This window comes from Musca domestica, unplaced genomic scaffold (assembly GCF_030504385.1).
Source record: "Musca domestica strain aabys unplaced genomic scaffold, Musca_domestica.polishedcontigs.V.1.1 89, whole genome shotgun sequence".
NCBI classification, from domain to species: Eukaryota; Metazoa; Arthropoda; class Insecta; order Diptera; family Muscidae; genus Musca; species Musca domestica.
The window spans coordinates 299,412-325,528 of NW_026712430.1; the positions used below are offsets into that span (position 1 = coordinate 299,412).

The 26,117-nt window shown below is 34.5% G+C and overlaps 2 protein-coding genes across 7 annotated transcripts in view; both read right to left on the reverse strand.

The window, feature by feature from the left end:
- Positions 1-396: 396 nt before the first annotated feature.
- Positions 397-3,337, reverse strand: LOC101887841 (triosephosphate isomerase). The gene is made up of 3 exons (XM_005181308.4): positions 3,215-3,337; positions 2,533-3,128; positions 397-710 (listed from the first exon to the last, which is right to left on the reverse strand). The coding sequence occupies exons 2-3, from the start codon at positions 3,067-3,069 to the stop codon at positions 504-506; spliced, it is 744 nt and encodes a 247-aa protein (XP_005181365.2). The 5' UTR covers positions 3,070-3,128; positions 3,215-3,337; the 3' UTR covers positions 397-503.
- Positions 3,338-5,800: 2,463 nt separating this feature from the next.
- LOC101887448 (protein RUFY3) overlaps positions 5,801-26,117 on the reverse strand; it is a 28,312-nt gene continuing 7,995 nt past the window's right edge. For 4 of the 6 annotated variants that reach the window (XM_011293296.3, XM_020035959.2, XM_059131433.1 and 1 more), the window contains 7 exons: positions 20,067-20,245; positions 19,742-19,996; positions 19,423-19,682; positions 17,975-18,117; positions 17,609-17,901; positions 10,564-10,661; positions 5,801-6,839 (listed from right to left, as the gene is read on the reverse strand). In XM_011293296.3, coding sequence (XP_011291598.2) covers positions 6,179-6,839; positions 10,564-10,661; positions 17,609-17,901; positions 17,975-18,117; positions 19,423-19,682; positions 19,742-19,996; positions 20,067-20,245 — 1,889 coding nt within the window. In that variant the 3' untranslated portion in view covers positions 5,801-6,178. Of the gene's footprint in view, positions 6,840-10,563; positions 10,662-11,391; positions 17,111-17,608; positions 17,902-17,974; positions 18,118-19,422; positions 19,683-19,741; positions 19,997-20,066; positions 20,246-26,117 lie in introns of those variants that run through there. The other 2 variants (XM_020035961.2, XM_059131435.1) reach the window with 1 other exon arrangement.

Genomic DNA, 26,117 nt, shown 5'->3' on the forward strand with positions numbered 1-26,117 from the left:
ACTGCAACCTTTGTCCCCCAAAATAATGCACACAATTAACAATGTGTGCACAATACTTCGAAACCATTGACCAATTGATGATAGTTATTGTTTTTGTTTATAACTAAATAATGAGTTTATTTTTCTTTTGTTTTGTCATTATAAATTATATGTATGTGTAGAATTTTTTTTTAACATAATAAAACAACACAGTTGCTTTTTTTCATTTAAATCTTTTGCTTATAATGATATACGTTAAGGTCAAACAGAAAAAATCAAAAAATAAGTTATATGAAATTAAAAAAAAAAATTTAAAGAGCTGAATTACAAAATTGCACTACACAAGTTTCCATTTTTTGTTGCTAAGTTGTTGTGTTATCTTTTGCCTAACATTATAAATATTTTTAACAAGTGATATAATGCATTGTTTCTGAATGAACACTTTTTCCCAACAATAGGTATTTTCTTTATTGATGTAATGAGAATTGTAGATCTTTTTTGGTGGTTTAATTTTTGTGGGTAATTTACTTCTTGGCATTGATGATGTCAATGAATTCGGGTTTCAATGAAGCACCACCAACCAAAAAGCCATCAATATCGGGTTGGGCAGCCAATTCTTTGCAGTTGGCAGCTGTTACAGAGCCACCGTATTGGATGCGTAGACTATCAGAAACTTCCTTGGAGATATTTTCGGCCAACCATTTGCGGAGATAGGCATGGACTTCTTGGGCCTAAAAATAAATAAGAAACATATTATTAATTGAGGTATATTTAAGGTTTTATTTTTTTTTATATTATTATTTAAAAGTAAAATCTGGCAACGTATTTATCGATATTTAATTAATTTAATTGTAAGGTTTTTTGTTTACTAATTTAAAAGCGAAAACAAACACCGAACCTAATTGTTGGCAAAAAGCCAAATTTTACTAAAATGCTATTTTCTTTTGCTTGTGTATAAATTTATTTAGATTATACCGACTATGCGGTAATCGTACAATTGTCAAATAGTTTGTTATAAAATATCGTCATTCTAAAAAAACTTATAACAATGAACATTAAGGTGGGTCATGGTTTGGCATTAAAATGGACCTAAGGGTAACATTACCAAATATGGGAAGAGGGTTCAAGTACAAAACATTTTTCTAACTAATTTAATTTCCCAACCCAATCAACAATATTATTATTACAGCTAACTCGATTAGAAAAATATCTAAACTCGTTTAGAATAATTGTAATTTTTAAATTGCCACGATCGGGATGTACTGCTAAATTTAGCATTCCCAACAATTGAAAAAATATTGAGACTTCTTTCAAGGGAATAAAAAAGTATTAAAATCCCAGCTAATGAAAGCATCGAAAATATGAAGCTCTCAAACCAGACGTTTACAGCTAACTGCTGTAAACCTCGAGTATACTATTAAATACGGCTAAAATTTCCCACAATTCTTGATCCTATAAACATTGTGCCACAACGAACAGTGGAACTGTACTGAGTTAATGCAGAAGAGCATCTGATCAAATTACAACAGTTGCAAAAAATATCTGACAATTCCAAGATCCCTAAAATTAAAGCATAGTTAATAGAGAATAACTCAAATAGTGGACCTGCCGATGACCGCCAAATCTACGACCACAGTCAAGGACAGTTTACTCAATGGAAACTGACTGTACCCAACTTCAATTATTGAAATGGGTTAAAAATTTCCTGTTCCTAAAAATAGAGAAATACTCATATATATGCCGGTTTTATATCCACATAAAAGTCTTATGAAGTAGAGAATAAAATTGAAAACATGTTGTAGAAAAGTGGTCTATTGATGATCTGAAAGTCGTAATTGTATCTACTTCAATTAATAAAAGTGCCTGAATGCCAGGTGATCATAAATCGGGTAGTTACGACTTTTATGGAACAAATAGGAATCAAAATGACAAACTGCATTTATTTTGAAAATCTGAAATTGTGTCTGTACCGAAAATCAGGACGTATTGTTAAAAATGGGTTTACCGCAGACAAAAAACGGGAGTGATTTCAAATGGAAACCGAAATGACAAACAACATCCCATTTAGTCGGCTAGAACCCTCAAAAGAGTTAAACCATATAACACATTTCAAAACTTCATCTACTAGCAAACAAGTAACATTTTTGCTGAAATTTGTTTACTTACGTCAATTACATTGAATATAAGTAGGAGCAATTTTAAAAGTTGGAAGCAGAATGAAAAATTTAATATATAGTCTATATCATATTATTAATGTCTACCTATATATTACTTCATGGTTAAGAAGTCTTTGCTGGTACACTCAAGGTCATTTCAAAAGTCATAGAATCATCGAATTCGCTCAGAACTCAAATAACCCATCCTCGACTGTAAAATTGCAAGAAATTCATATTTCACTTTAATACCTACTATCAAAGATTCAGACTGGCAATAAAGTCCTGTCTTATCATTCGAAATGATACAACAAATTGGTATACACACAACCAAGTCTAACATGGTTCTGCATAACAAACTCTTATCAATCTTGCAAATACAATTTTCAAGTCAACTTACTTGTTGGGGAGTGGCAGTTTTGCCGGTACCAATAGCCCAGACAGGTTCATAGGCCACAACTACATTGGTCCAGTCCTTAATGGTCTTGGCATAGGCAGCCATTTGGCTAGCAACAACAGCCTCGGTTTTGCCAGCTTCACGTTCCTCCAATTTCTCACCAATACAGGCAATGACCTTTAAACCTTCAGCCAAAGCATGGGCAGCCTTTTCGGCAATCAATTCATCGGGTTCACCGAAAACATGACGACGTTCAGAGTGACCCAAAATAACCCAACCAGCACCGACATCCTTCAACATGGCTGGTGATACTTCACCGGTGAAGGCACCCTTGGGAACTTTGTAGCAATTCTGTCCGGCAACATTGAATTTGCAGGGCAACAAATCGCGAGCAAAGTTGATGTAGACGAAGGGGCAGCCCAAAACAATTTCAACATTTTCATCCAAGGTGGCACCGCAAAGGGTTTTACACAATTCGGTGATAGAGACCTTGTCACCGTTCATTTTCCAGTTACCACCAACACAGAATTTGCGAGCCATGTTTGCGCTTGTTGTTTTTTGGTTTGTTCTTCGGGGCTAGTGAGAATACAGCGAGATTTCTGTAAAACAATTCGGTGGAAAATAATGTAAAAAATTATTAGATTTCAAATAACGAACTTTTCTCCCTTTCACTTTCTTTTAGTACCTTTCTCGATGATTGCTTTTTGGCGAATGATATGACCTTAGGATAACCTTGTTGTAGTTCAAAATAGGGATCCCGCAGTCGAGTTTTGTCTATCGATTGCTTGATGTTTAGAAATATCAAGTAATCGACGATATGCTATCGTGATTATGCTTTTTAAACGAGCTGGGAATGCTCGAATGGATATTTTGAATTAATAAACAAATTGGATTAACAAATAAAAAATATATATATTTTTGTATAAAGTGGTCCAGGAATCATGTCTTTGAGAATTGTAAAATAACCTTATAAGTAAATTACACATTTCAGTCATTTTTTGTTCTAAAGAAAAGCAATAACATTCGATGCTTCTATAAAAACAGAAGTGATTAAAACAATTCAAATCTATAATCGATAGATAGAAAAGGGTTGCCATTTTCATCAGTAACGGCTCTGTTCAAGAACTTGCAATAATCTACTAGTTTTGAATTTTTTCGATATCAGAAAGGGAAAATCATTTATCGTAGTAAAACCTTTTAAATGCTTGCCGCTCTGGAACAGACCATACAGGGTGAGATAAAAAAATGCAACAAAGTCAAACGCCATAATTTTTACATTTTTTTATTTATTGAATGAGACCAAAAAATTTCGAAAATAGCATCAAATATTAGAATAAGTGCCAACCTTGCTTTCCAAAATACTCCAGACACAATAGTCCAACGGATTTGTATCCGGAAATTTGGTGGCCATTGTGCGCTGGAAGTGAAGCGAGGAACCTCATTTTGTAACCATTTTTGGGTGGCGCGTGCAGAATGCGATGTTGTCGAGTCCTGTTGGAATCTCCAAGGTCTGCTGCCAAAATGTTTGCGTGCCCAAGATTTTAATACACCCTCCAGAATATTTTCGCTATAATTTTCGGCATTTATTCTGATTCCACGGTCAATTAATACGAACCATTACCATGGCCGGCGCTTCAGTTCTGGTGGTGCACATTTTCAGCTGACCTCTTTGGTAAGTAACAACAAACTGCTGGACAACGAATGTTTTCTCATCGGAGAAAACCAATTTCGGCAGTTCACCACTTTCGGCCAAGCGAAGCAACTCTTTGGCTCTTTTGAGTATATTTTCTCGGTTGCGGTGTAAGTTCTTGCACTTTTTGGAATTTCAATGGCTTGACCCGAAGGTCGTTTTTCAATATTTGCCGAATGGAATATTGTGATATGTTCAGCTCACGAGCCATTTTTCTCCCTTCTTTACTTTTCGAACCATTTCTGCTAATGTTGCTGTTTTCTTCCGTCCACTTCCTTGACGTCGGGCTACGCTACCAGTATAACAGTAACGAACGATGGTACTTGACGTCGGGCTACGTTACCAGTATCACGGTAACGAACTATGGTACGAGACACAAAAGATTTATTCACATTTAAATGCTGGAGTGCTCTAACGATAGCCACTTGTGGTTTTCCAGCCAAATATAAAGAAATCACACGAATTATGTACACGAATTTACCCGTTCATACGGCATGATTCGTAATTCATAGTAAAAAATGCCTTTTTTCAAAAATTTTGTTTGTCGATTTTAATGGGGATTTATACGAAAATACATAAAATTCTCACTAATATGAATAGAAGAAATTATTGTTTCCCCCCAAAAATTTATTATATCATTAATTTTACAATTTCTATTCATGTTTTCAACTTTTTGTGTAAATGTTGACATTTTGAACATATTTTTGTATTTTTCTATTTTTAAATTGTGCCAGAGAGACACTTGTCAAACATTTTTTCTGTCCATACAAACATTTTGAAAATATTGCCTCTTTTGTTTGCAGTTTTCTGTGGAAATTTCAACTCGTGGACAAAATGCGCACGAGAGAGAAAACAAAATTTGTTTTCGTTTGAATGTACAGACGCCATTTAACATTTTAGTTTTCATTCATAATTTTCAGTTTTCCCAAAAATTTTTAAAATTTCATTAAATTTTCCTATTATTAATTTTAAAATGTCATAATTTATTTTTTCGATATATTCTCGTTTGTTAGGGATGACGCATATTTCATCTTAGTTCGTGATTTGAATGGAACAAAGAACAAAAATCTTTGTTCGCTCAGCAAATTTTGTGTGGAGAATAAGGTAGATATTTCTTAATTAATGGTCGAACAAGGAATAGAGAGTGAATCACGTGCCATGTGAACTTATGCTAAGTTCTTCTTCGGTTCTGTTAGGTGCTGCCTCAACCAATGGTCTGAATCGTAGTTTTGCTCGGAAGTATTCCATAAAGGTTGTTGATTCAACCTCCAGATCACGTAAAGATTTTATGTCAACTGTATGCGTTAAAAAGCTCTGATGTGACATTGCTGCTCAACATTTGTTCAAAATTCTAAACCAACACTTTTGTTTTGTTATTTTATGACTTTTGTTTTTGAATTTGACACTAATTGTGAAGAAGACTTCTAAGTTTCTTTAACGACAATGGGGTTCTTGTAAAATGTTAGTTGTTGTAGCTTATGCAGACACCATGACTATTGCTCATGAAAAAAATTCAATTTTTTTCGACATCCAATAATAAATTTATAAATTAAAACACGACACAAAAATATTTTTTGTCGTTTTTATATTTTTTATTATAATTTTCTTTACAATAAATACAATAATATATTTCTAAAATGTACGTACATTTACAACAATTACAAAGCATGTATAAAATTTTCGTTAAAAAATTACGAAAATTGTATCTGATTATTTCATTAAAAAAAATACTGTACAAACAATAGAATTTCTTATATTGAAAAGAGAGAGAGAGAGAGAGAGAGACAACCACAATTTGTTAGTTTTTCTTTTCTTTCTTTTTCAATGAAACTGAAACAAAAGGCCTAGTTATACATAGGTATATAAATATATTTATAAAGATACAAATTTTACACTATAGCACTACACGGCATTTGTTGTAGCAATCCTTATGGAATTGTTCATGTGGTTGTTCACAATTCATTTGTGAGAAGCAAAACAGGATAGACATACTCTAACCGGCTTTCCCACCTGACCATTTTCATTGAGCAACGGCAGTGTGTGATCGGAACAGGCTTTACAAAATATTTCCCCACAGCTGCGACAGTGATGTTTTCGCCGTGTTAAATTGAATTCTTTTCGACACCCAGTACAGTGAGTGGTAATGGAATCGGGAGCCCAAAGGCCAGTACTTGCTCCCGGCGTTGTAGGCTGTTGTACTTCTGCACCTCCACTTCCACCACTCACCAAAGAGGACATGGAATTATTTAACATATCCTGCTGTAATTTTTCCTTCTCCTTCAGTTCGGAAACCTTAAGTTTTGATTCACTTAACTGTATGCCCAATTCTTCGAGTGTTATTTGAGCCTCTGACCATTGATGTCGTAGTCTTTCTAGTTCGGGTTTAACATGTCTAGTTGATTGTACTTCGGCATTAAGTTCCTTAATTTGAGTTTCTAGCATTATCACTTTCTCCTTTAGCTGTAATTCGTTTTCCTGTAACGCTATTCGGAGTTCGTGTTCTTTCTTTAGTTCGTTTTCGGCACGTGTTGCACGCTCTTCGGAAGCACTAACCTGAGTGGATAACGTTTGTGAGGTAGTCTTAAGAATTTCGCCTAAATTTACTTTATCGTTACTCCATCTAAAGAAATGGGAGAAAAGAGAAGAATTTGAAAAAAAAATTATTTTGTTTTGAATTAAAACTGTTACACACCATTAGAAAATATATATTTTAAGCAAGTAATTTTGAGTTTTGGCATAACTATTCGTGAGACAGTAAGAAAAAAAACGTTTTATTAGAAAAGTTATACGAATCATATGATATAATTATGGATTTTTGAATTTGTTAACAAATCTTTTATCTCTCGATTTTATTTTTTTAAGTATTTAAACACATTTTCAATGGATATCTGCTCTTTTGCAAGCAATGGTTAATGCAAGTCCACACAGAAATTTAAATCCGTATAACAATATCCTAACGGACCCGACCAGTTTGAGCCATTTTATCTTCAACCGTTTTACTGTCATAAAGGATTTTGTGTTTTTTTGACTATTTTACACATTTGCTCTGTTCCGGAATCTACAAGGATCGACTAGTTTTGCAATTTCTTTCCATACCATATTCATAGTATACAGGGTGATATGAAAAAACTGCAACCAACTTTAGACTACCGTCATTACCAAGCCACTCGTCCGACAGCTGTTAAAATTTTTCAATGACAGCTCATTATATTGTTTACAAGCGTAAAAATAAATTTTGGTGAGAATTTTTACAGAAAAAAAGTTATTCTTGATGGAATTCAAGCGTGATAGTGTGATTTTTTTATATTTGACTGGGTAGCTACAATTGGCTATCGTTAGAGCACTCCAGCATTTAAATGTGAATAAATCTTTTGTGCGTACCGTGATACTGGTAGCGTAGCCCGACGTCAAGGAAGTGGACGGAAGAAAACAGCAACATCAGCAGAAATTGTTCGAAAAGTAAAGAAGGGAGAAAAATGGCTCGTGAGCTGAACATATCACAATATTCCATTCGGCAAATATTGAAAAATGACCTTCGGGTCAAGCCATTGTAATTCCAAAAAGTGCAAGAACTTACACCGCAACCGGAAAAATATACTCAAAAGAGCTAAAGACTTGCTTCGCTTGGCCGAAAGTGGTGAACTGCCGAATTTAGTTTTCTCCGATGAGAAAACATTCGTTGTCCAGCAGTTTGTTGTTACTTACCAAAGAGGTCAGCTGAAGATGTGCACCTTCGGTTGAGCACCAGAACTCAAGCGCCGGCCATGGTGATGGTGTGGGCCGTCATAGAAGCCGCTCTACGCTCGTAGAATGCCGAATATTATCGCGAAAATATTCTGGAGGGTGTATTAAAATCTTGGGCACGCAAACATTTTTGCCGCGGTCATTGGACATTCCAATCGCACTTAGCACGCGCCACCCAAGAATGGTTACAAAATGAGGTTCCTCGCTTCATTTCCAGCGTACAATGGCCACTAAAATCTCCGGATACCAATCCGTTGGACTATTGTGTCTGGAGCATTTTGGAAAGCAAGGTTGGCACTAAAAATACCGAAGTGTTGATCGCATCAATCAAGCGATTCGCCGGGAATGTACCAAAATACCGCAGAGCAACATTCGGGCAACGTGTGATGGTTTCATTGGCCGTTTGAAGGCCATAATTCGTTCCATAGATGACCAATTCGAACAAATCTAAACTTATTCTAAAATTTGATGCTATTTCCGACATTTTTTGTTTTCATTCAATAACATTTAAGAAAAAATGTAAAAATTAGAGCGTTTGACCTTGTTGCAGTTTTTTATCTCACGCTGTATTGTCTTTGTCAATATTAAGATTTTAACCTTCCAGCGAGTCAGAAAAAAAATGGTATTTTCGTTCCTTATTTCAAAATACGGTTAAAAGCCTCCTTTAAACATGTTTAAAATATTTTCTTCAACATTATTTGTCAAGAAATCATGCTATAGGTCCCAGAATACGTCAATAGTCGAAACCTTACCTTAACGCCTGGAATTCGACGAATTCTTCTTTGTTCAAGACCAACAACACTACCGTATGCTTTGTTGGTGTATATTGGCGACAATGCTCATCAACGTATTTTTCTTTTTTCAGTCAGTGCATACTAATGCTAAATAAACTAACTCAAACGACCTCAAGGCACAAGTGAACCATATAGATGGAGATAAAAAATTTCCCCGCATGTCAGCATAGTAATGTGTTTTGTTGCAATACCATCGAAACCATCATATGCTCAGGTGAGTCAAGGATGTCTAAAGTGCTCGGAGAGTTTCACAAGAAGTTTGTCTTCATACTTTTGTCTTATGTGATAGCGTTTATGAGTACTCTTGTAGAAGTAGATTATTCTAATTGATTTTGTTTGGTAATTTCAGTGTGGGTGTGTGTGTGTAGCAAATAGGTTTTGATGTTGCTGTGGACTCGTTCTAAGAGCATACTCCATTTTTTATTTTCTGGCAGGAGTACTTCGTGTCAAATTCGAGTGGAGAATGAAGCTCGTATTTCAGAGCTCTGCCAATAGCATAAGAAAAATTCCCGACAGATCTGAAAAGGAGAATCACCGATCCACATTTTTTTTTTTGCAAAATACGCTTGGGCGCCAATGGATGACAATTTGCAGAATATCATAATATGAACTGCCAAAGCAACCAACCCCAAAACCAACACGGAGATGATATACAACTCGATTTTTGATCAACTTTTATATACGAATCGAAAACATGTAACGATTACACTTTGCAACACAAAAAATTAAAAAAGTTTTTTGTCATAGGACTTATCCCAGACAAAAAACAAGGAAACTGAATCGAAACCTAGATATTCCGTGCCTACCCCCTGGTAAACATTAACATCGTTCTCCACTAATAAACAAACGTTGTTAGCAAATTAAGCCTTACCATTTTGCAACAACAAAATACTATGGTATCCCGAACAAACAAGCCAACACTGTTCTATTTCTGAGGTGTATTTGATATATTTCCCTGAATATCGTTCTTGCGGAGGAACAAATATAGACTCAATTCGATCCCAAATTCCTTCCCATTTGGGCTTTTGATTTCGATAAAATTTAATAAAGGTATTTCTGAGCTCTATTGGATATATTTCCCCAAGTATTGCTGTTGCAGAGTGCATAATACAGCTGCGGATAACAAAAATAACAAATCGGGTGAACAATATATATGGGAGCTATGGCTATATCTGAACCGATTTCGATCAAATTTGGCATAATTATTTTCAGTCCTAATTTGGTCGTATATGCAAAATACCATACTATTTGGGCTAATATTACACCTTTGGTGCACAAAAAGGCAAATCGGACGAAGATATATATGGGAGCTATATCTAAATTTTTTACCGACAATAGGGTTCGTCCTTGGGCTAAACAAATGATTTATGAAAATTTTCATCTAGATCGGACAAATAAATGCGACCTGTACTTTGTTTACATGGACAGACGGACGGACATGAATAAATCGGAGATCATCAAGAGGAACTATGGGCCTATCTCATTTCCTTTTGCCTGTTACAAATAAATGCACACAGACATAATACCCTGACCACCTTGTGATGTGGGGTGTAATGATACCATTTTTGAAGTTTAATACCATTTTAAAAACTTTTTTTAACCTTAAAAAAAGTTTAAATTCTAGCTCATTCGGGTTTTCCAAGGCAGAAAAATACACATACATAGAAATACAACAACGGTAAAACAAAAACTCAAAGCGTGCTGGGCAAGAGCAGAGTCTACTCGGTTTAACCCACTGTCACCAAAATAATAGTTAAGCCAAAACACCAAAACCCAGAACCAGAGAAAGAATACATCAACACTTACTTTTGTTCTAATGTGGCTATCGTTGTGGCCATGTACTCTTTTTGTGACTCTAATTTTTTCAACACCTCCGTCTTGTGTTTCAGTGATGACTCACATTCCTGGCGAATATAAAGAAAGAAATCATACACTTCATATTTTTTATACATTTTCTTTTTATTAGATATTTTTAAAAATTATAGTTATGTTGTTAATAAATTTTGTAAAGAAATTAGTAAAATTAATTAACTAAAAAATATATGTTATAGAAAAAAAAAACATTCGTTTATAGTTCATAACATTCCAACTCCATCATTTGTTGTGGGTTTTATATGACCTTTTGAGATTCTAGTTTAAAAATGATTTAAAAATAAAACAATGCAAACCTAAATACAATGCATTTAATTAATGTTTAATAATATATATATGTATGAAGTAAATATGTAAATGAGTGGGTGTTGGGTTATAAGTATGCATTTATGTATGTATGTTTATAAGTTAGTTGAAGCATGGTACAAGTTAAAGCTTTCCTTTAATTATTGTTTTCAACTTTTCTTGTTTTTGTTTTTTAAATTACCAAAATAATTAAGTTACTAAATATTTTGTTACTTTTCTTCATCTTTTTTTTTTTTTTTTTGTTATTGAATATAATTTAAGTTGAAAATCTACTTTTTGGATAATCAATATAATATCTTTCAACACAGATAGATAATATAGTATTCATAATATATAGTTGTTCGACCAATATTTTCTACATATATTTTTTCTTTCAACATTTTACTAACGATAAGTTAATATTTCTTTTTTGCTTTTGTTTGTTTGTATTGTTACTTTAGTTTCTTTCGACTGACGTTTTTAATTTTTTTTTGTTACAACATCTAGGATTTCTTTTTTTCATGGGATACAAGTCCTAGGTACCACATACCATTAGCCATACCATTAGTGTATAGAATTACTATTCGAAATATTATAGTTGTAATTCAAAACAAGTTCACTTTGCTGGGGATCGGAATCCCAAGAAGAAAACTCACAGACAACGTATTGAATTTGAACTCACAATATCTTATATATTCCTTTATTTCAAAATGAGAAATGTTATTTTGAAAATTTGAAAAAAATTGAAATTAAATAAATTGGTCTGTTCCAGAACCTGCAAGAATCTACTAGTTTGAATTTTTTTTCAAGGCCAGAGCAAATATTGAAAGTAAACAAATTTGATTATTTCGAAGATTTTCTTTTAATTGAACGAAATATAGTTTTAATCCAATATACAGGGTAAGATGAAAAAACGGTAACCAACTTCAGACTGCTGTCATTTCTAAGACACTCGTCCGACAGCTGTTAAAATTACAGCTCATCATATTGTTTACAAGCGTACAGAAGCATTTTGGTGAGCATTTTCCAAAAAAAAGTTATTCGTGATATAATTCAAGTGTGATAGTGTGATTTCTTTATATTTGGCTGGAAAACCACAAGTGGCTATCGTTAGAGCACTCCAGCATTTAAATGTGAATAAATCTTTTGTGTCTCGTACCATCGCTCGTTACCGTGATACTGGTAGCGTAGCCCGACGTCAAGGTAGTGGATGGAAGAAAACAGCAACATTAGCAGAAATGGTTCGAAAATTAAAGAAGCGACTTGATCTAAACCCCCGTAACAGTGGCCGAAAATTGGCTCGTGAGCCGAACATATCGCAATATTCCATTCGGCAAATATTGAAAAATGAGCTCGGGGTAAAGCCATTGAAATTCCAAAAAATGAAAGAACTTATACCGCAACATAAAGAAAGTAGATTCAAAAGAGCTAAAGAGTTGCTTCGTTTGGCCGAAAGTGAAGAACTGCCGAATTTGGTTTTCTCCGATGAGAAAACATTCGTTAGACCAAAATCCCCGGATACCAATCCGTTGGACTATTGTGTCTGGAGTAGTTTGGAAAGCAAGGTTGGCACTAAAAAATACCAAAGTGTCGATCACCTTGCAGAGCAACATTCGGGCAGCGTGTGACGGTTTCATTGACCTTAATTCGTGCCAAAGGTGACCAATTCGAACAAATCTAAACTAATTATAAAATGTAATGCTATTTCAGACTTTTTTTGCTTTCATTCAATAAAATTGAAAAAAAAATTAAAAATTATGGCGTTTGACTTTTTTTGCAGCTTTTTTTATCGCACCCTGTATACATATTTTAGACCTCTTTTTTATATTTTTTTTTTATTCATACAAGATTTATTTAAAAAAATAACTGAAATCTTGTTTCAAAAAGCAATATAAAATGAATATAAATGTTAAGAGGTTTCCGTTGAAATAGACAGATTTTCATTCAAACCCGGTTGTATCAACTAGAAATTTTGACAGCAAAAATATAATGTTTTGAGTTAGCATTGAAATGCTTTATAAACCTCAAGACAAACAAAAGGTTTAAATTGCACCTAAAATATTTCGAAATAGTGTTGTTATACTATCGTTTATATAATTTATATATTATTTAATTTTTTTTTTCATAACATTTTAGTTTTTTTTTTTATTTAAAGGCATAATTTACTTGTGTTTATAATATAATATATTTAATAAATTAAATATTTTTCTTTATAATACATCTAATTGTCTTGCTTTATTTTAAGAAATATTTTACAAATTAATTTTTGTTTTTCAAATGAGAAATATCATAGAAATTAAATTTTAATACCATAATTAAGTAAATGTAGAGTAAGATTTTTGTAGAGAACTTTGAAAAAAAGAAAAAGTTGGTTCGACTCCCTTCTTTCTCACAAAACTTTCTCCCATTTCCAAACTTACTCATCCGAAGAATTTTCTTGGTGTGGCTTAGAGTTAAGCAAAAATAAAACAATATTATGAAATGTAGGAGAATAGAGCAAATTTATTTTTAAAAGATCTCAAGAGAAATATTAAATTTTGGCAATGACTAGAGTGCGTTCCAAAGAGAAACGATAAATGATAAACCCGATAAGCAGTATAGAAGTTCTACTTTAAGAGAGAGGTTTGAAAGGGTTTATTCTAAAAATAACATAGGCTACTATATATAATTTAACAGGTAGTATTTTAATTGAGTTGTGAAACAGATCTTAGATCACCTTATCTGCCCATACCAGATAATGGTTAAAATATAAGCCAGTAAAAGAGATTCAGAACGCTTTGAAAATGTATTGACTAACTCAAATTGTGCAAAAGTCTCATCGGAATTAAGATACTGGTAATGTATAGGATATGTGGCAGTACCAACGTTTGCTGGAATGCATAACATTAATCCCGACTTGTAAAAGTCCATCGATAGCAAATAATAATGTATCTACGGAAAACATAATAAATACAGGGTGAGATGAAAAACTGCAGCCAACTTCAGACTGCATTTGTTGCCCAGCAGTTTGTAAACAAACAAAATGATCGTGTTTACTTGCCAAAGAGGTCAGCTGAAAATGTGCACCTTCGGTTGACCACAAGAACTCAAGCGCCGGCCATGGTGATGGTGTGGACCGCCATAACAGCCGATGGTCGCTCTCCGCTCGTATTAATCGACCGTAGCATCAGAATAAATGCCGGATATTATAGCGAAAATACCCTGGAGGGTGTATTAAAGCCCTGGGCACGCAATCAATTTGCCCGCGACCTTGGACATTCCAACAAGACTCATCACCATCCCAATAAGCACGGTCCACCCAAGAATGGTTACAAAATGAGGTTCCTCGCTTTATTTCCAGCGCACAATGGCCACCAAAATCTCCGGATACCAATCCGTTGGACTATTGTGTCTGTAGTATTTTGGAAAGCAAGGTTGGCACTAAAAAATACTAAAGTGTTTATCACTTCAAGCAATCGCTTCGCCGGGAATGGGCCAAAATACCGCAGAGCGAGATTCGGACAGCGTGTAACGGTTTCATTGGCCCTTTGAAGGCCATAATTCGAACAAATCTTAACTTGTTTTAAAATTTGATGCTATTTCCGACAGTTTTTGCTTTCATTCAATAAAATTTAAAAAAAATGGAAAAATATGGCGTTTGATTTTGAGCCTACTCTTCAAGCACTCCCTCTCGTGAATATGTTTAACTCTCGAGTAGAATCTGGTGGTAGCGCTAATTACAAAATCCAAGAATAAATTTTGAAACAATTCCCGGAAAAAATTTAACTCCCCGAATAACGGGGAGATATCGTAGTATAGGGGATAAGGAAATACAACCACACCGAATATCACGGAAGCAACGTAATATGGGCATAATACGAATACGTGGAGTGCGAAAGCGTAGACCGAAATGGGGTATTTTTCAATCCCATAAAAATGTCACGGCCAGCTACGTCGTAATGAAAAACTCTCCATACTATGTGGGATAGAGGATATAAACGAGCGATATTTTGCAATTCTTACAAAATATAGAATGTATATCAACCAGCGTTCGAAAATAAACAGTATGGTACTGTACCGTAGTGTTCTGTACCGTTCCTAGGTGGAGTGGTACATTAAGATAATGTACCGTACCGGAGCACAACCATTTAAAAATATTTTAGTGATACTGTACCGGAGCACAACAAGAATCGTACTGTACCGCAGTCGGAGCACTAAAAAACGTAGTGTTCCGCAGTCGGAGCACTACGAAATCGTAGTGTTCCGCAGTCGGAGCACTACAAAATCGTAGTGTACCGCATGGCGGAATGTGTTGTTTACGATTTGTGAGAAAAATTAGATGTTTTATGTTTTTGATAATGCAAAAATTACTATCATAATTCAATATTATGAAAATAAAAGCTGGATTTATTTTATTTGTCATGTATGTTTAGATTGGTTGCAAGATTGAAGAAAGTAGAAAAATATGGGAATAGGTAGAAAGAATAAAAAAGGACCAAATCTGAAGTCATAATAATTTGTATTTAACCATTCAAAATTGAAATTTTCCGCGAAAAAGGGTATTTTAGTGGTTGCATTGCAATGGGTTATTATGCAAATAATTTACCTGCTATTTTGTGGTACCGAAAAATGAATGAGTGTTGGTGTAAAAAACTAAATATTTTATAGTGTATGGCTGAGTGTTTAAAATCAGTTTTATGATTTCGATTTTTTAATGTGGTCATGTGCTACACTACGATTTTTTAATGTTCCGATTGCGGAACACTACGTTTTTTTAGTGCTCCGACTCCGGTACACTACGATTTTTTAGTGTTCCGACTGCGGTACACTACGATTTTTAGCGCTCCGACTGCGGTACACTACGATCATCGTTGAGTTCCGGTACAGTATCACTAAAATATTTTTTAGTGGTAGTGTACCGGAACACTACCGCTAAATTTTTTTTTAGTGATACTGTACCGGTACAGTACACTATGTTAGTGTACTGTTTATTTTCGAACGCTGATATCAACCAACTTTTTTTTGTAAAAATTAGTTTACACATTATGTTGGTGTCATATGTAACGTTACTTGTTCCACGTTTATATCTAGCATTTTTATTGCATACTTTGAGGTTCTTCTCAGAATTTTTATACTAAGAAGAAACTATTTAAAATACAGCATAAATCAATTTATTCAATATATAATTTAAGTGTACATATATTACATACTATTGTGTAGTATTAGTTTTTATAATATAACGATCCTTTGAGGTTTAAAAATTGTCGGAGGAACAGCTCAAAAGTATGTTTTACAAGTACTAAATATAAAATGTAGAAAAGTTCACTTTATGTATGACTCTTACATGATGCGTAGATTGACGTTACATGCGTATTGAACTCACTCTTGCATATTTAAGATAATTATCAAGTTATAAAATTAGCGAATTTGAATCCCCTTTCATCTTAAAAACTAATGTTTACAATTCGAAAACAATAGTAATATGGAAAATCTTTAAATAAAATATACCAATACATTTCAATTTCTATTATAAATATAATATATACTAAATGCAATAAAACTTTTTATAATCTAACAAAATTTTCAACTTCTAAAAGAAGATAAACAGAGGCAGAGATACAAACAATTTTCCTTAATTAACAGCCGTTGCTGGTGGAGGAGTTGGTGTCGCCTTCTTTTCTTCAGATTCATAAAATCCACTTATCGCTGCAGTCGCGGTGTTGTTATTGGGCAATGAAGCTGCCGTTAGCATTTCTGAATCTGAATTTTTATTATGCACATTATTTTCAGCCACTGTGGCACTGTCGGTACCCTCATCCATGCACAGCTTAAGCGATTTAGCTGACATTGGAGTCTTTACTTCCGGTATAGATTCATGGAATTTCTCGGATGTGGCCGAGGGGGATTTACGATAATTGTTAGGATTAAATGGCGGTATACCATCCATTTTCAAATGTAAACGTTTCATAGGTGGTCCAATGTCTTGTTTATGTTTTTTGGTTAATGCTTCGAAGATTTGTAGATTCTGTTGCCGGCGACTGGTGGGTGATTTTTCCGCTGGATTTCCCGTTGCCGACGACGACGAGCCCATCATTGAGGTGTCCATTTTGCTTTCGTATTTCTTTTCTAGCGATTGTAGAATGTTGCCAATTTGCGAGGCTTTGTTTTGCAGACGAGCTACCATTTCGCCCTTCTGCGTGAGTTCATCTTCACATTCCTGTTTCAGCGTCCAACGGCAGGAGCAGTGGGAGTATTGTTGGTTAGGTAATGTTTGTTTTGATTCAATTTATTTATCAAAATATGATGATGGATGTAGGATATGAAATAGTTGAGGAGGAGTTTTACAAAGAGAAAACTTATAAATGTAGCTGCCAGTTTGAAACAAAAATTCTGTAAGCCATAATTACAAATTCAAATTGAATTTGAACACAAGAATAATTAAAAACAAAAATTAATTTCGAAATAAATAATGAGCGGGGTTAATGAGTAATGTTTCTCTTTTTGAGTATTTTTTTTATCTTTTTTCGTCGATGTTCGTTTGATGATTATGATTTGATGATGGTTCTGATTGATGAGAATGAATCGAATGCATCGCATGCTTACTTAACAATGTTGAGCGGGGCAGAGAACTAGCGAGTGTTTTCAATTTGCCTCGTCACCACTTCATTGCCATTGTTTAGTTAGTTAGTATTTTAATTTTGGAATGTTTACCAACCTGTAATTTACGATACATTTCCAAATTGATTTGTTTTATTTCATCCAGCTGCAGTCGCAGAGATACAATGGTATCCTGCTTCTCATGTATATCCTTTTCCAAGAGTTTCATGGCCATATCGGATTCAGCCTTTAAAGCTATTTGTAATTTTAATTCTTTCTCCAGTTCCATGGTTTTCTTCTTTTCCTTGTCCAATTCGGTTTTTAGTGATTCGACAGCATTTTTGTCATTATCTTTGGAATTGTTGGAGCTGTTGTCACTTTGATTGGAATTAAGAGATGGGGGTCCGACATCTTAGAGAATTTTGGGATTTTTTAATGATAATATTTCTTTTGATAATAAGGGGTATAATATTCAGTAACATACTTGCAATAGAATTTTGCCTCATAGCCTGATTTTCGGCTTGTAATGCTAACAAACTGTTTCGGGCTATAGCCAAATCCTCTTTCATCAAAGCATTTGTGGTGGTCAAAGATTCAACTTTGGCCTGCAAATTTGCAACCGTTGCGCTGCATGGATTTGAAGTTTATTTTGATTTAAGTTTTTAAATTTGAAACCAAAGAGAGGTAGAGAGAGGGAGGCGAAGGGACTAGGATACATAAACTAGATAAAAATGGTATATTATGTATAGGACCAAGGCCAATTTTCTATAAAATTTTTTCTATAAAAGATATATAGTCCTACAGATGCCTTCTATTTTTAGGGCATCAAGTGTAAAGAAGTCTTTTTTGCACGGAAGACCAACAGAAGATGGTCTTACATCCACATTGGCTTGTTTTAATCGCGAGTGGTGAGTATGTTTTACTCGCGAGCGGGAGTTCTAAATGAGAAGGAGTTTTAGCAAAGTCTACTCTCCACTCTTTTGTTTCATGTGAGAGCGCTGACTGAAAAATAAGAATGCGAGTCAAAATGCTCGAAATGGTGTTTACTCTGCGAGTAAAATAAAGAATTAATTTTTTGCTCATTTATGTGATCGTGTGTAGTAAACAGATTTTAATGTCGGCAGTTGTAGATTATGATAGAGAGGATTTTACTCTCACTCGCTTTTATTCGCGTGGCATAGAAAAATAGAGAACACACAGTTTTTTTCTCGCGGTAGTAATCCTCTTGTATGTCTTTATAACTCACAGAAGCTCTTCTTTATGTAGAAGACCCACTGAAACTCTTCTATGTATTGAGGACCCGCAAAAGTCCTTTTCTGTGTAGAAGACCCACAGAAGTCCTTCTATGTACTGAAGGCAAATAGAAACTCATCTATGTATAAAAGACCCACAGAAGCTTTTCTATGCATAAAGGGCATACTGAAGGTCTATTATATATAAAGAGGACCCACAGAAGCTCTTCTATGTATGGGAGATCGACAAAAACTCTTCTCTGTGCAGAACACCCACAGAAGCGGTTCCATGTATAGAAGACCCACAGAGTCTTCTATGTATTGAGGAATCACAAAAGTCCTTCTCTGTATAGAAGACCCACAGAAGTCCTTCTATGTACAGAAGATAAACGGAAACTCTTCAATGTATAGAAGACCCACAGAAGGTCTATTATGTATAGAAGACCCACGGAAGCTCTTCTATGTATAGAAGAGCGACAAAGGCTCCTCTCTGTGTAGAACACCCACAGAAGCTCTTCTATGTGTAGAAAACACACACAAAAGCTCTTCTGTATATAGAGGATCCACAGAAACTCTTCTACGTGTAGAATACCTGTAGAAGGCCTTCTATCTATTTTCAAATGTCGTTGATCCTTTTACATACTCCACTCTGTTTTTCCCTCTCCATCCCCTCTCTGGCGAAAATATAAATGACACTCACTTTAAATGACGATTTAGTTCCTCAATATAATTCTTTTGATCTAAAACCGCAATCATGTTACCCTGACCATTGGCGTCCATATTTGTTTGTTGTTGTTGCTGCTGTTGATTTTCTTCTTCAATGTCATTATTGCGAGAACTTGAACGAAGATACAATGAGAAATCAATGACACCTTGCTGAGAATCTAAATCCTCTTCTTTAACGCAAAGATTGCAATCGATGACGTTTAAGCCCACCAAAATGCCCATAATTATAACAATCTGAAATAGAGGTATTTATCAGGCAACAATAAAAATTCATAGTAAAGGCGTTACCGTACCTCATCGCTCATCATTAAAGCATGTGGTTCATAGTAATCATAAAGGGCATCCTCACGATGCTCGATCAGAGCCTGCAAATAATCGGCCAACTTTTTTTGCATTAACGCTATACGCAACCAGGCCCGGGCACGACCGATGTGAGTGCGAACGGTGGGTAAGTCGCGCACACTAGCCGTTATATCTTGGGCCTCGGGACAATACGTTTCGACACACTGCAACAGATCCCACAATTCTTTGCGTGGACCCAATAAACCCTATAATTGTTGATGTTGTATTTATGTTAGTGTAGTACTCTGAAATATTTTTTCTTCTTATTTTTTATACCTTTTTTGTTCGCAACCCATGACCCAGTACATGTTCAATAACAATGAAAAAATGTTGCAATGGCAAATGATCCGAGTCCAACATACGACCATAACGCACCGATTGTTCTAGCAATTCTTTGACTACCAATTTACAGATATTTACCAAATTACTGCGCTCGATTTCGGCTGGATCGCGTGCTGAAAATACCAATTGTTCACAAGAGATGGCAAAATGGATAATGAGTAAAAATGCTTTGAATACAATAGATACGAAGATCAGTTCCCTTGGAAATGCAAGACAAATCAGGAATAACCCTATATCGAATCGATTTTTGAGAGTAGTGTGGATTATAACGTAACGTTACCAATTTTTTTCAAAAAAATGTATAGGAAGAATTCCCAAAAAAAGCAAAAAACACTTGGAAAACTCAAAAAAATTACCTCTTCCAAATGAGAAGACCACCAAGTCTTCTGTAAAAAGACACTTTTTTTAACAAAGATCTTCGATTGAAAAAGCATTCTTAGAAAATTCCGACATTAAAAATAACTTGGGTACCGTTATATGGGGGCTATACGAAAACGTTGACCTGCACAGACAAATTTCTGTCATAGGCTGTAGTACCCATAACGAACTTCGAATACCACATATAAAGTAATTCCGGTAAAAAAAGGCTCTAAAATCATAAAAATACCGAATATCGGGAGGTAACTTTATATGGGGGCTATACGAAAACGTGAACCTACATGGCCCATTTTCTGTCTTAGACTGTATTACCCATTACGAACTTCAAATACCAAATTTGAAACAATTCTGGTAAATAATTTCGCTAAAATCATCAAAATACCGCATATCGGAAGGTACCGTTATATGGGGGCTATACGAAGACGTGGACGTACATGGCCCATTTTCAATACCAAATGTATAAAATGTATATTTCGAGATGTTACGAACGAAAAGATAAATTTAATATACCCTCCATACTATGGTGGAGGGTATAAAAAATAATATTTGTTCTGTTCCAAGAATCTACTAGTTTTGTAATTTTCTTCGATATCATAAAGGGAAAATCCGTCATCGTAGTAAACACTTTAAAATTCTCAGAGTTCTAGAACAGACCAATTATTAATAGTGCTTCCTTTCCGTTTGTCCAATGTTTGCTATCTTCAAAACTAAGAATTACATTTCGAACCCCCCAATTTTAAATCAACGTAAAAGTTCGTCTTGCTTTCCCTTAAGGAACTGATGACAATATTTCCCTAAAAATAAGTCCCTCCCATTAATTTACAACCATTCAAAATTCATATTATTCTTCTTCTTCGTTGCAAATGAAATTAGAAAAAGTCAAAACAGAAAAATAAAAATAATATTTTCTTGGAAACACACACAGAATTGGAAAAAAATTAAATTATGAAAAATATTTTCAAATGTACATTAATATTTATGACAATAGCTTCCTCTTGTTCCGATCTCTACGACTGGAATGTCAAAACTGTGGAAAATGAAAAGCCAATTATTCAAAATGGAGCTGCTGCCGAAAGCGATACAGATTTTGGTGATGAATTTAAAGTGCAAACGGCATTAAATAAAGAAATGCAACGGGACCTTTTGAAAATTTCGGGTAGAGCAAATGATAAGTACATTATTAGCAAGGACGAGAATTACAATAATGAAAATAAATATCCTGTGAATTATGGTGATAAAATTGATTTGTTAGATGGATTTAAATACGAGAATGCTGTGCATAATAACAATGTTAATGGCAAGGAGGCGGCAGATATACAAATTGTTACAAAACCTAAAGAGCAGGATAATAAAGAAGAAAATAGGCAGGATGATTATTTTTCAACAGCTGCTTTGTCTACTGAAGGATTTCGTAATAACCGCAGAGAACAAAAACAACATTTAGAGCAATATATACATAAAAATGATGGTGTTGGCAATAATTCGAATCGGAAACTCGATGATAATTCTGCAAGAGATTTTTATAACAGTCAAAGAGAAATTAGCAAACCTACAACTCCCAAGAAGAATAGAGGCATTTTTCCTAAATACGAAGACAATAATGCATTTAATCGAAACGTTTATGAAAATCCCTATGCACAGTGGAATGACAATTTTGATTTAAATGAGAACAATGCAAAGAAAAATAACGAAGCTGCAAAACAAGATAATGGTTTAAATGAAAATCACAATCAATTTGAAAATGTAATCAATTCCGGCATGAACCATAAGGAAGATAAAAACTGTCGAGTAATGGAAGATTTGGAAATAGAAGATTTCCTGGGATCAAATCTATTTGGAAACTCTCCAAAGAAATGCTTCTTTGCTGAGGATATACAAATGCTGATAATTCGCAGAGATTTTGAGGTAAGTTTGTAATTTGTAATAATTCTAAAGTCGTATGTGCATTGAGTATGATAAATTTTATAAGTCGTCGTTTCTGACAGAGAACTACTACTAAAAAAAACTACACCTATATTGACTATGTTTTTCCACCATAAATATGGAATTACAAAAAAATTCTCTAAAGAAACTTGGCTAATGTCAAATTACCGTATATCGGAGGTACAGCTAAAAAATTAATTAAGAAATGTTTCATAAAAATACAGGATGTCGAGATGTGCAATAATATGATAGATATGGGAAAACCTTACAATACAATACGGACAATGTTACGCCATAGGAGACAAAACTCATAACGAAATCTAAAGACGGAATTTCAAACAATTCCCTTGAACAATCTGACTAAAATCATCAAAATACCTAATATTGAAAGGTACCGTAATATGGAGGCTACACGAAGACGTATAAGCAATTTTCTGTCATAGAAAGTGATACCCATTGCGAACTCCAAATACGAAATTTAAGAAAATTTCATTGAAAAATGTGATACAAATCATCAAAATAGTATAGTTATATGGGGGCCGTGTGAAAACGTAAACCTGTGTAGATGCTTTTCTATCAGAGAATATGGACCACTAATCACCAACTTTAAAATAATTCCGTTGAATAATGTTTTTTTTTAAATCATGGAAATACCAATGAAACGAAATACCTAATCTTGGCCTACATAAGGTCAGCGCACCTAATCTTGGCCTACATAAGGTCAGCGCACCTAATATATACCTCTGAGTAAAATTTTATCAATCTACTTTATTTCGTTCGGAAGCTAAATTGATTTCCACAGATAGCGGACGGTCACGGTTAAATTTTATGCCGATCAAGTCCATGTGGGTTTCAAATGGACAGTTCGCAATTAAAACTTAATATATCCTCCACATTTGTTTTTGTTTTTATACCCTACACCACATACTGGTAAGGGTATTATTTCTTTATGCATTTATTGGCAAAATGGAGAAGGAAGCGAGATAGACCCATAGTTACTTTTGAGGATATTCATAGAGTCACTTTCTGAGTCGATTTATGCATGTCAGTCCGTCCGTCCGTCCATGTATTCTTGTGAATAAAAAGGTAGGTCGCATTTATTATCCGATTGAGATGAAATTTTGCAAACAACATTTGTTTAGCCCAAGGGCGAACCCTATTTAAATTGGTGGTAATCGGATCAGATTTAGACATAGCTCCCATATATATCTTCAACCGATTTCGGGTTTATTGTGCACCAAATGGTCAATATAAGTCCAAATGACTTGAATTTTGGCACATCCGACCGAATTCAGTCTGGAAGCAAGTTCATCAAATTTGGAGAAAATCGGTTCAGATATAGCTATAGCTCCCATATATATGTTTCATCCGATTTGGTGTTTAAGGTCCTCACATTCGTAATATGCATTCGACAACAATGATAACAGATACAGCCCAGACATACCTCTTCCAAATATTATCGAAATCCCACATATATCTTCAACCAATTTCGGGTTACTTGTGCACCAAATGGCTAATATCAGTCCAAATTACCTACTACCTACCGAATTCCGTTTAGAAGTAAGTACTTCAAATTTGGAAAATACAATTTTGAAAATCGGTTCAGATATAGCTGTAGCTCCCGTATATGTATTTCATCCGATTTAGTGTTTAAGTACCTCACATTCGGGTTACTTGTGCACCAAATGGCTAATATCAGTCCAAATTACCTGAATTTTGGCATGACCTACCGAATTCCGTTTAGAAGTAAGTACTTCAAATTTGGAAAATACAATTTTGAAAATCGGTTCAGATATAGCTGTAGCTCACGTATATATATATTTCATCCGATTTAGTGTTTAAGTCCCTCACATTCGTAATATGCATTCGAAAGCAATGACATTTTGTACCCGATATCTTATAGAGCTCGGAAATACCTCTGCCAAATTTTATCAAGATCGGTTCGGATTTGGATATTGCTCCCATATATATTTTCAACCGATTTCGGTTTAATTGTACACCAAATAGCCAATATCTCTCCAAAAGTCAGTCTAGAAGCAAGTACATCAAATTCGGAGAAAATCGGTCCAATATATGTTTCATCCGATTTGCTGTTTAAGTCCCTCGCATTTGTACATTCGACAACAGTAATATTTGGTACCAGATATCTTATAGAGCTCGGAAATATCTTCGTCAAATTCTATCGAGATCGGTTCCAATTTGGATATAGCTCCCACATATAGCTCCTTAATCCGATTACATGTTTATTATGCAAATAATGGCTAAAATCACCAAATGGAGGGAATTGCAGGACGTACGTTTCCATACTTACAAATACTTTCTCTTCAATTATTCATGATCGGAGCAATTCTCTTAAGAGAAATGCTATCTGTGGGAATAGAATTTTCACTCCTGAAAAGTCCTAACAAAAACCTATAATTTTCTTTTTTAGAATCTCATACCCAAGGATCTGCCAAAAGCTCTTCTAACAGATGAAATGCTAATGATTTTAATGGATTATTTTCACACCTGTCATCAACTGATAACAACAATGGATTCAGAAGATTCTAACAATATATCCGAGAAAGTATTTTTCGACACTCTTGGCGGATATTTGAATTTCTATTTAGTTCCTGTGGCAAAATATTCCTACTATGCTGGTTTGTCAAGTTTAAAATCAGTTCAAAATATTCTAAGCTTACATGAACAATGTAAGATTGCCCTCAACACCAATGGTAATGACTGGCAGGAGCCAATGGATGAGGTCTTAAATGAATTGGAAGTCGTGAACATTGAACCATTAAAAATCAATTATAATAATTGTCAATTATCTTGTGAGCATTTGCAACTATCTGAAAATCAAGGTTTAGAAAATGATAAAATGATTGTGGCGTTACCTAAATTAGAAGGAGACGATGAAAGGGGACATCTGGGTAATATATGGCTACCGTTTAGAAGAAAACGTATTTATGATTTGAAATCTTCCGAATCGCCTTATATCGTGGTGGAGTTTTATACAACTCTTCGAAAATGTTATCGCCATGTAGGGATATCACCACGTTTTTACAATCGTGAATTGAAGCAGTGGGTTTTGGAAAATATACAAATTCATTTATCCGATGAAGTGTTTTATCCCGGTTTGGGTGGAATTCTAAGGATTTTAGAATCGATAAGGAGATATCCCAGGACGAAGAATTATAAAACTGAAAAATATCATCATTATGAAGACTATGATGAGCGAGGCGAAAATTCTGTACCAATGGAAATAAGACAAAAGAAAAGTTATATGAGTGGCCGTGAAAGAAAGTCCAAAGAATTCTTAGATATTCTCAAGAAATCCAAACATCAAGAGAGTTATGATCCAAAATTGTGGCCACAGGAGATCTATGATCATTATAATGGAGATTATACCGACTACTTGGAAGAGGAGATAGATACTACCAAGCAAAAACCAAGTGAAATACCCAAAGCAGAGAAAGGGAAAGATAAGGAAATAACAAACGTTTTCTCAAACCAGTTAGAGCAACTAAACACCACACGAGATACTCCCAATAATTCCAAGGATAAATTCAATTTCACTTGGTTGGAATATCCCCCATATGTGATTGCAATTGTCATAGCCATACCGCTTGTGGCTCTAATTTCAGTAGCTGTCGTTTGTTGCCTCAAATTAAGAAAGAAGCAAAAAACCGCAAAAGAACTACG

Excerpts from the sequence above, each read along its gene's own strand:
- LOC101887841 (XM_005181308.4), bottom strand. The coding sequence starts at position 3,069 with ATGGCTCGCAAATTCTGTGTTGGTGGTAACTGGAAAATGAACGGTGAC. Across the intron at positions 711-2,532 it reads AAACTGCCACTCCCCAACAA|GCCCAAGAAGTCCATGCCTA; the intron begins GTAAGTTGACTT and ends ATTTATTTTTAG.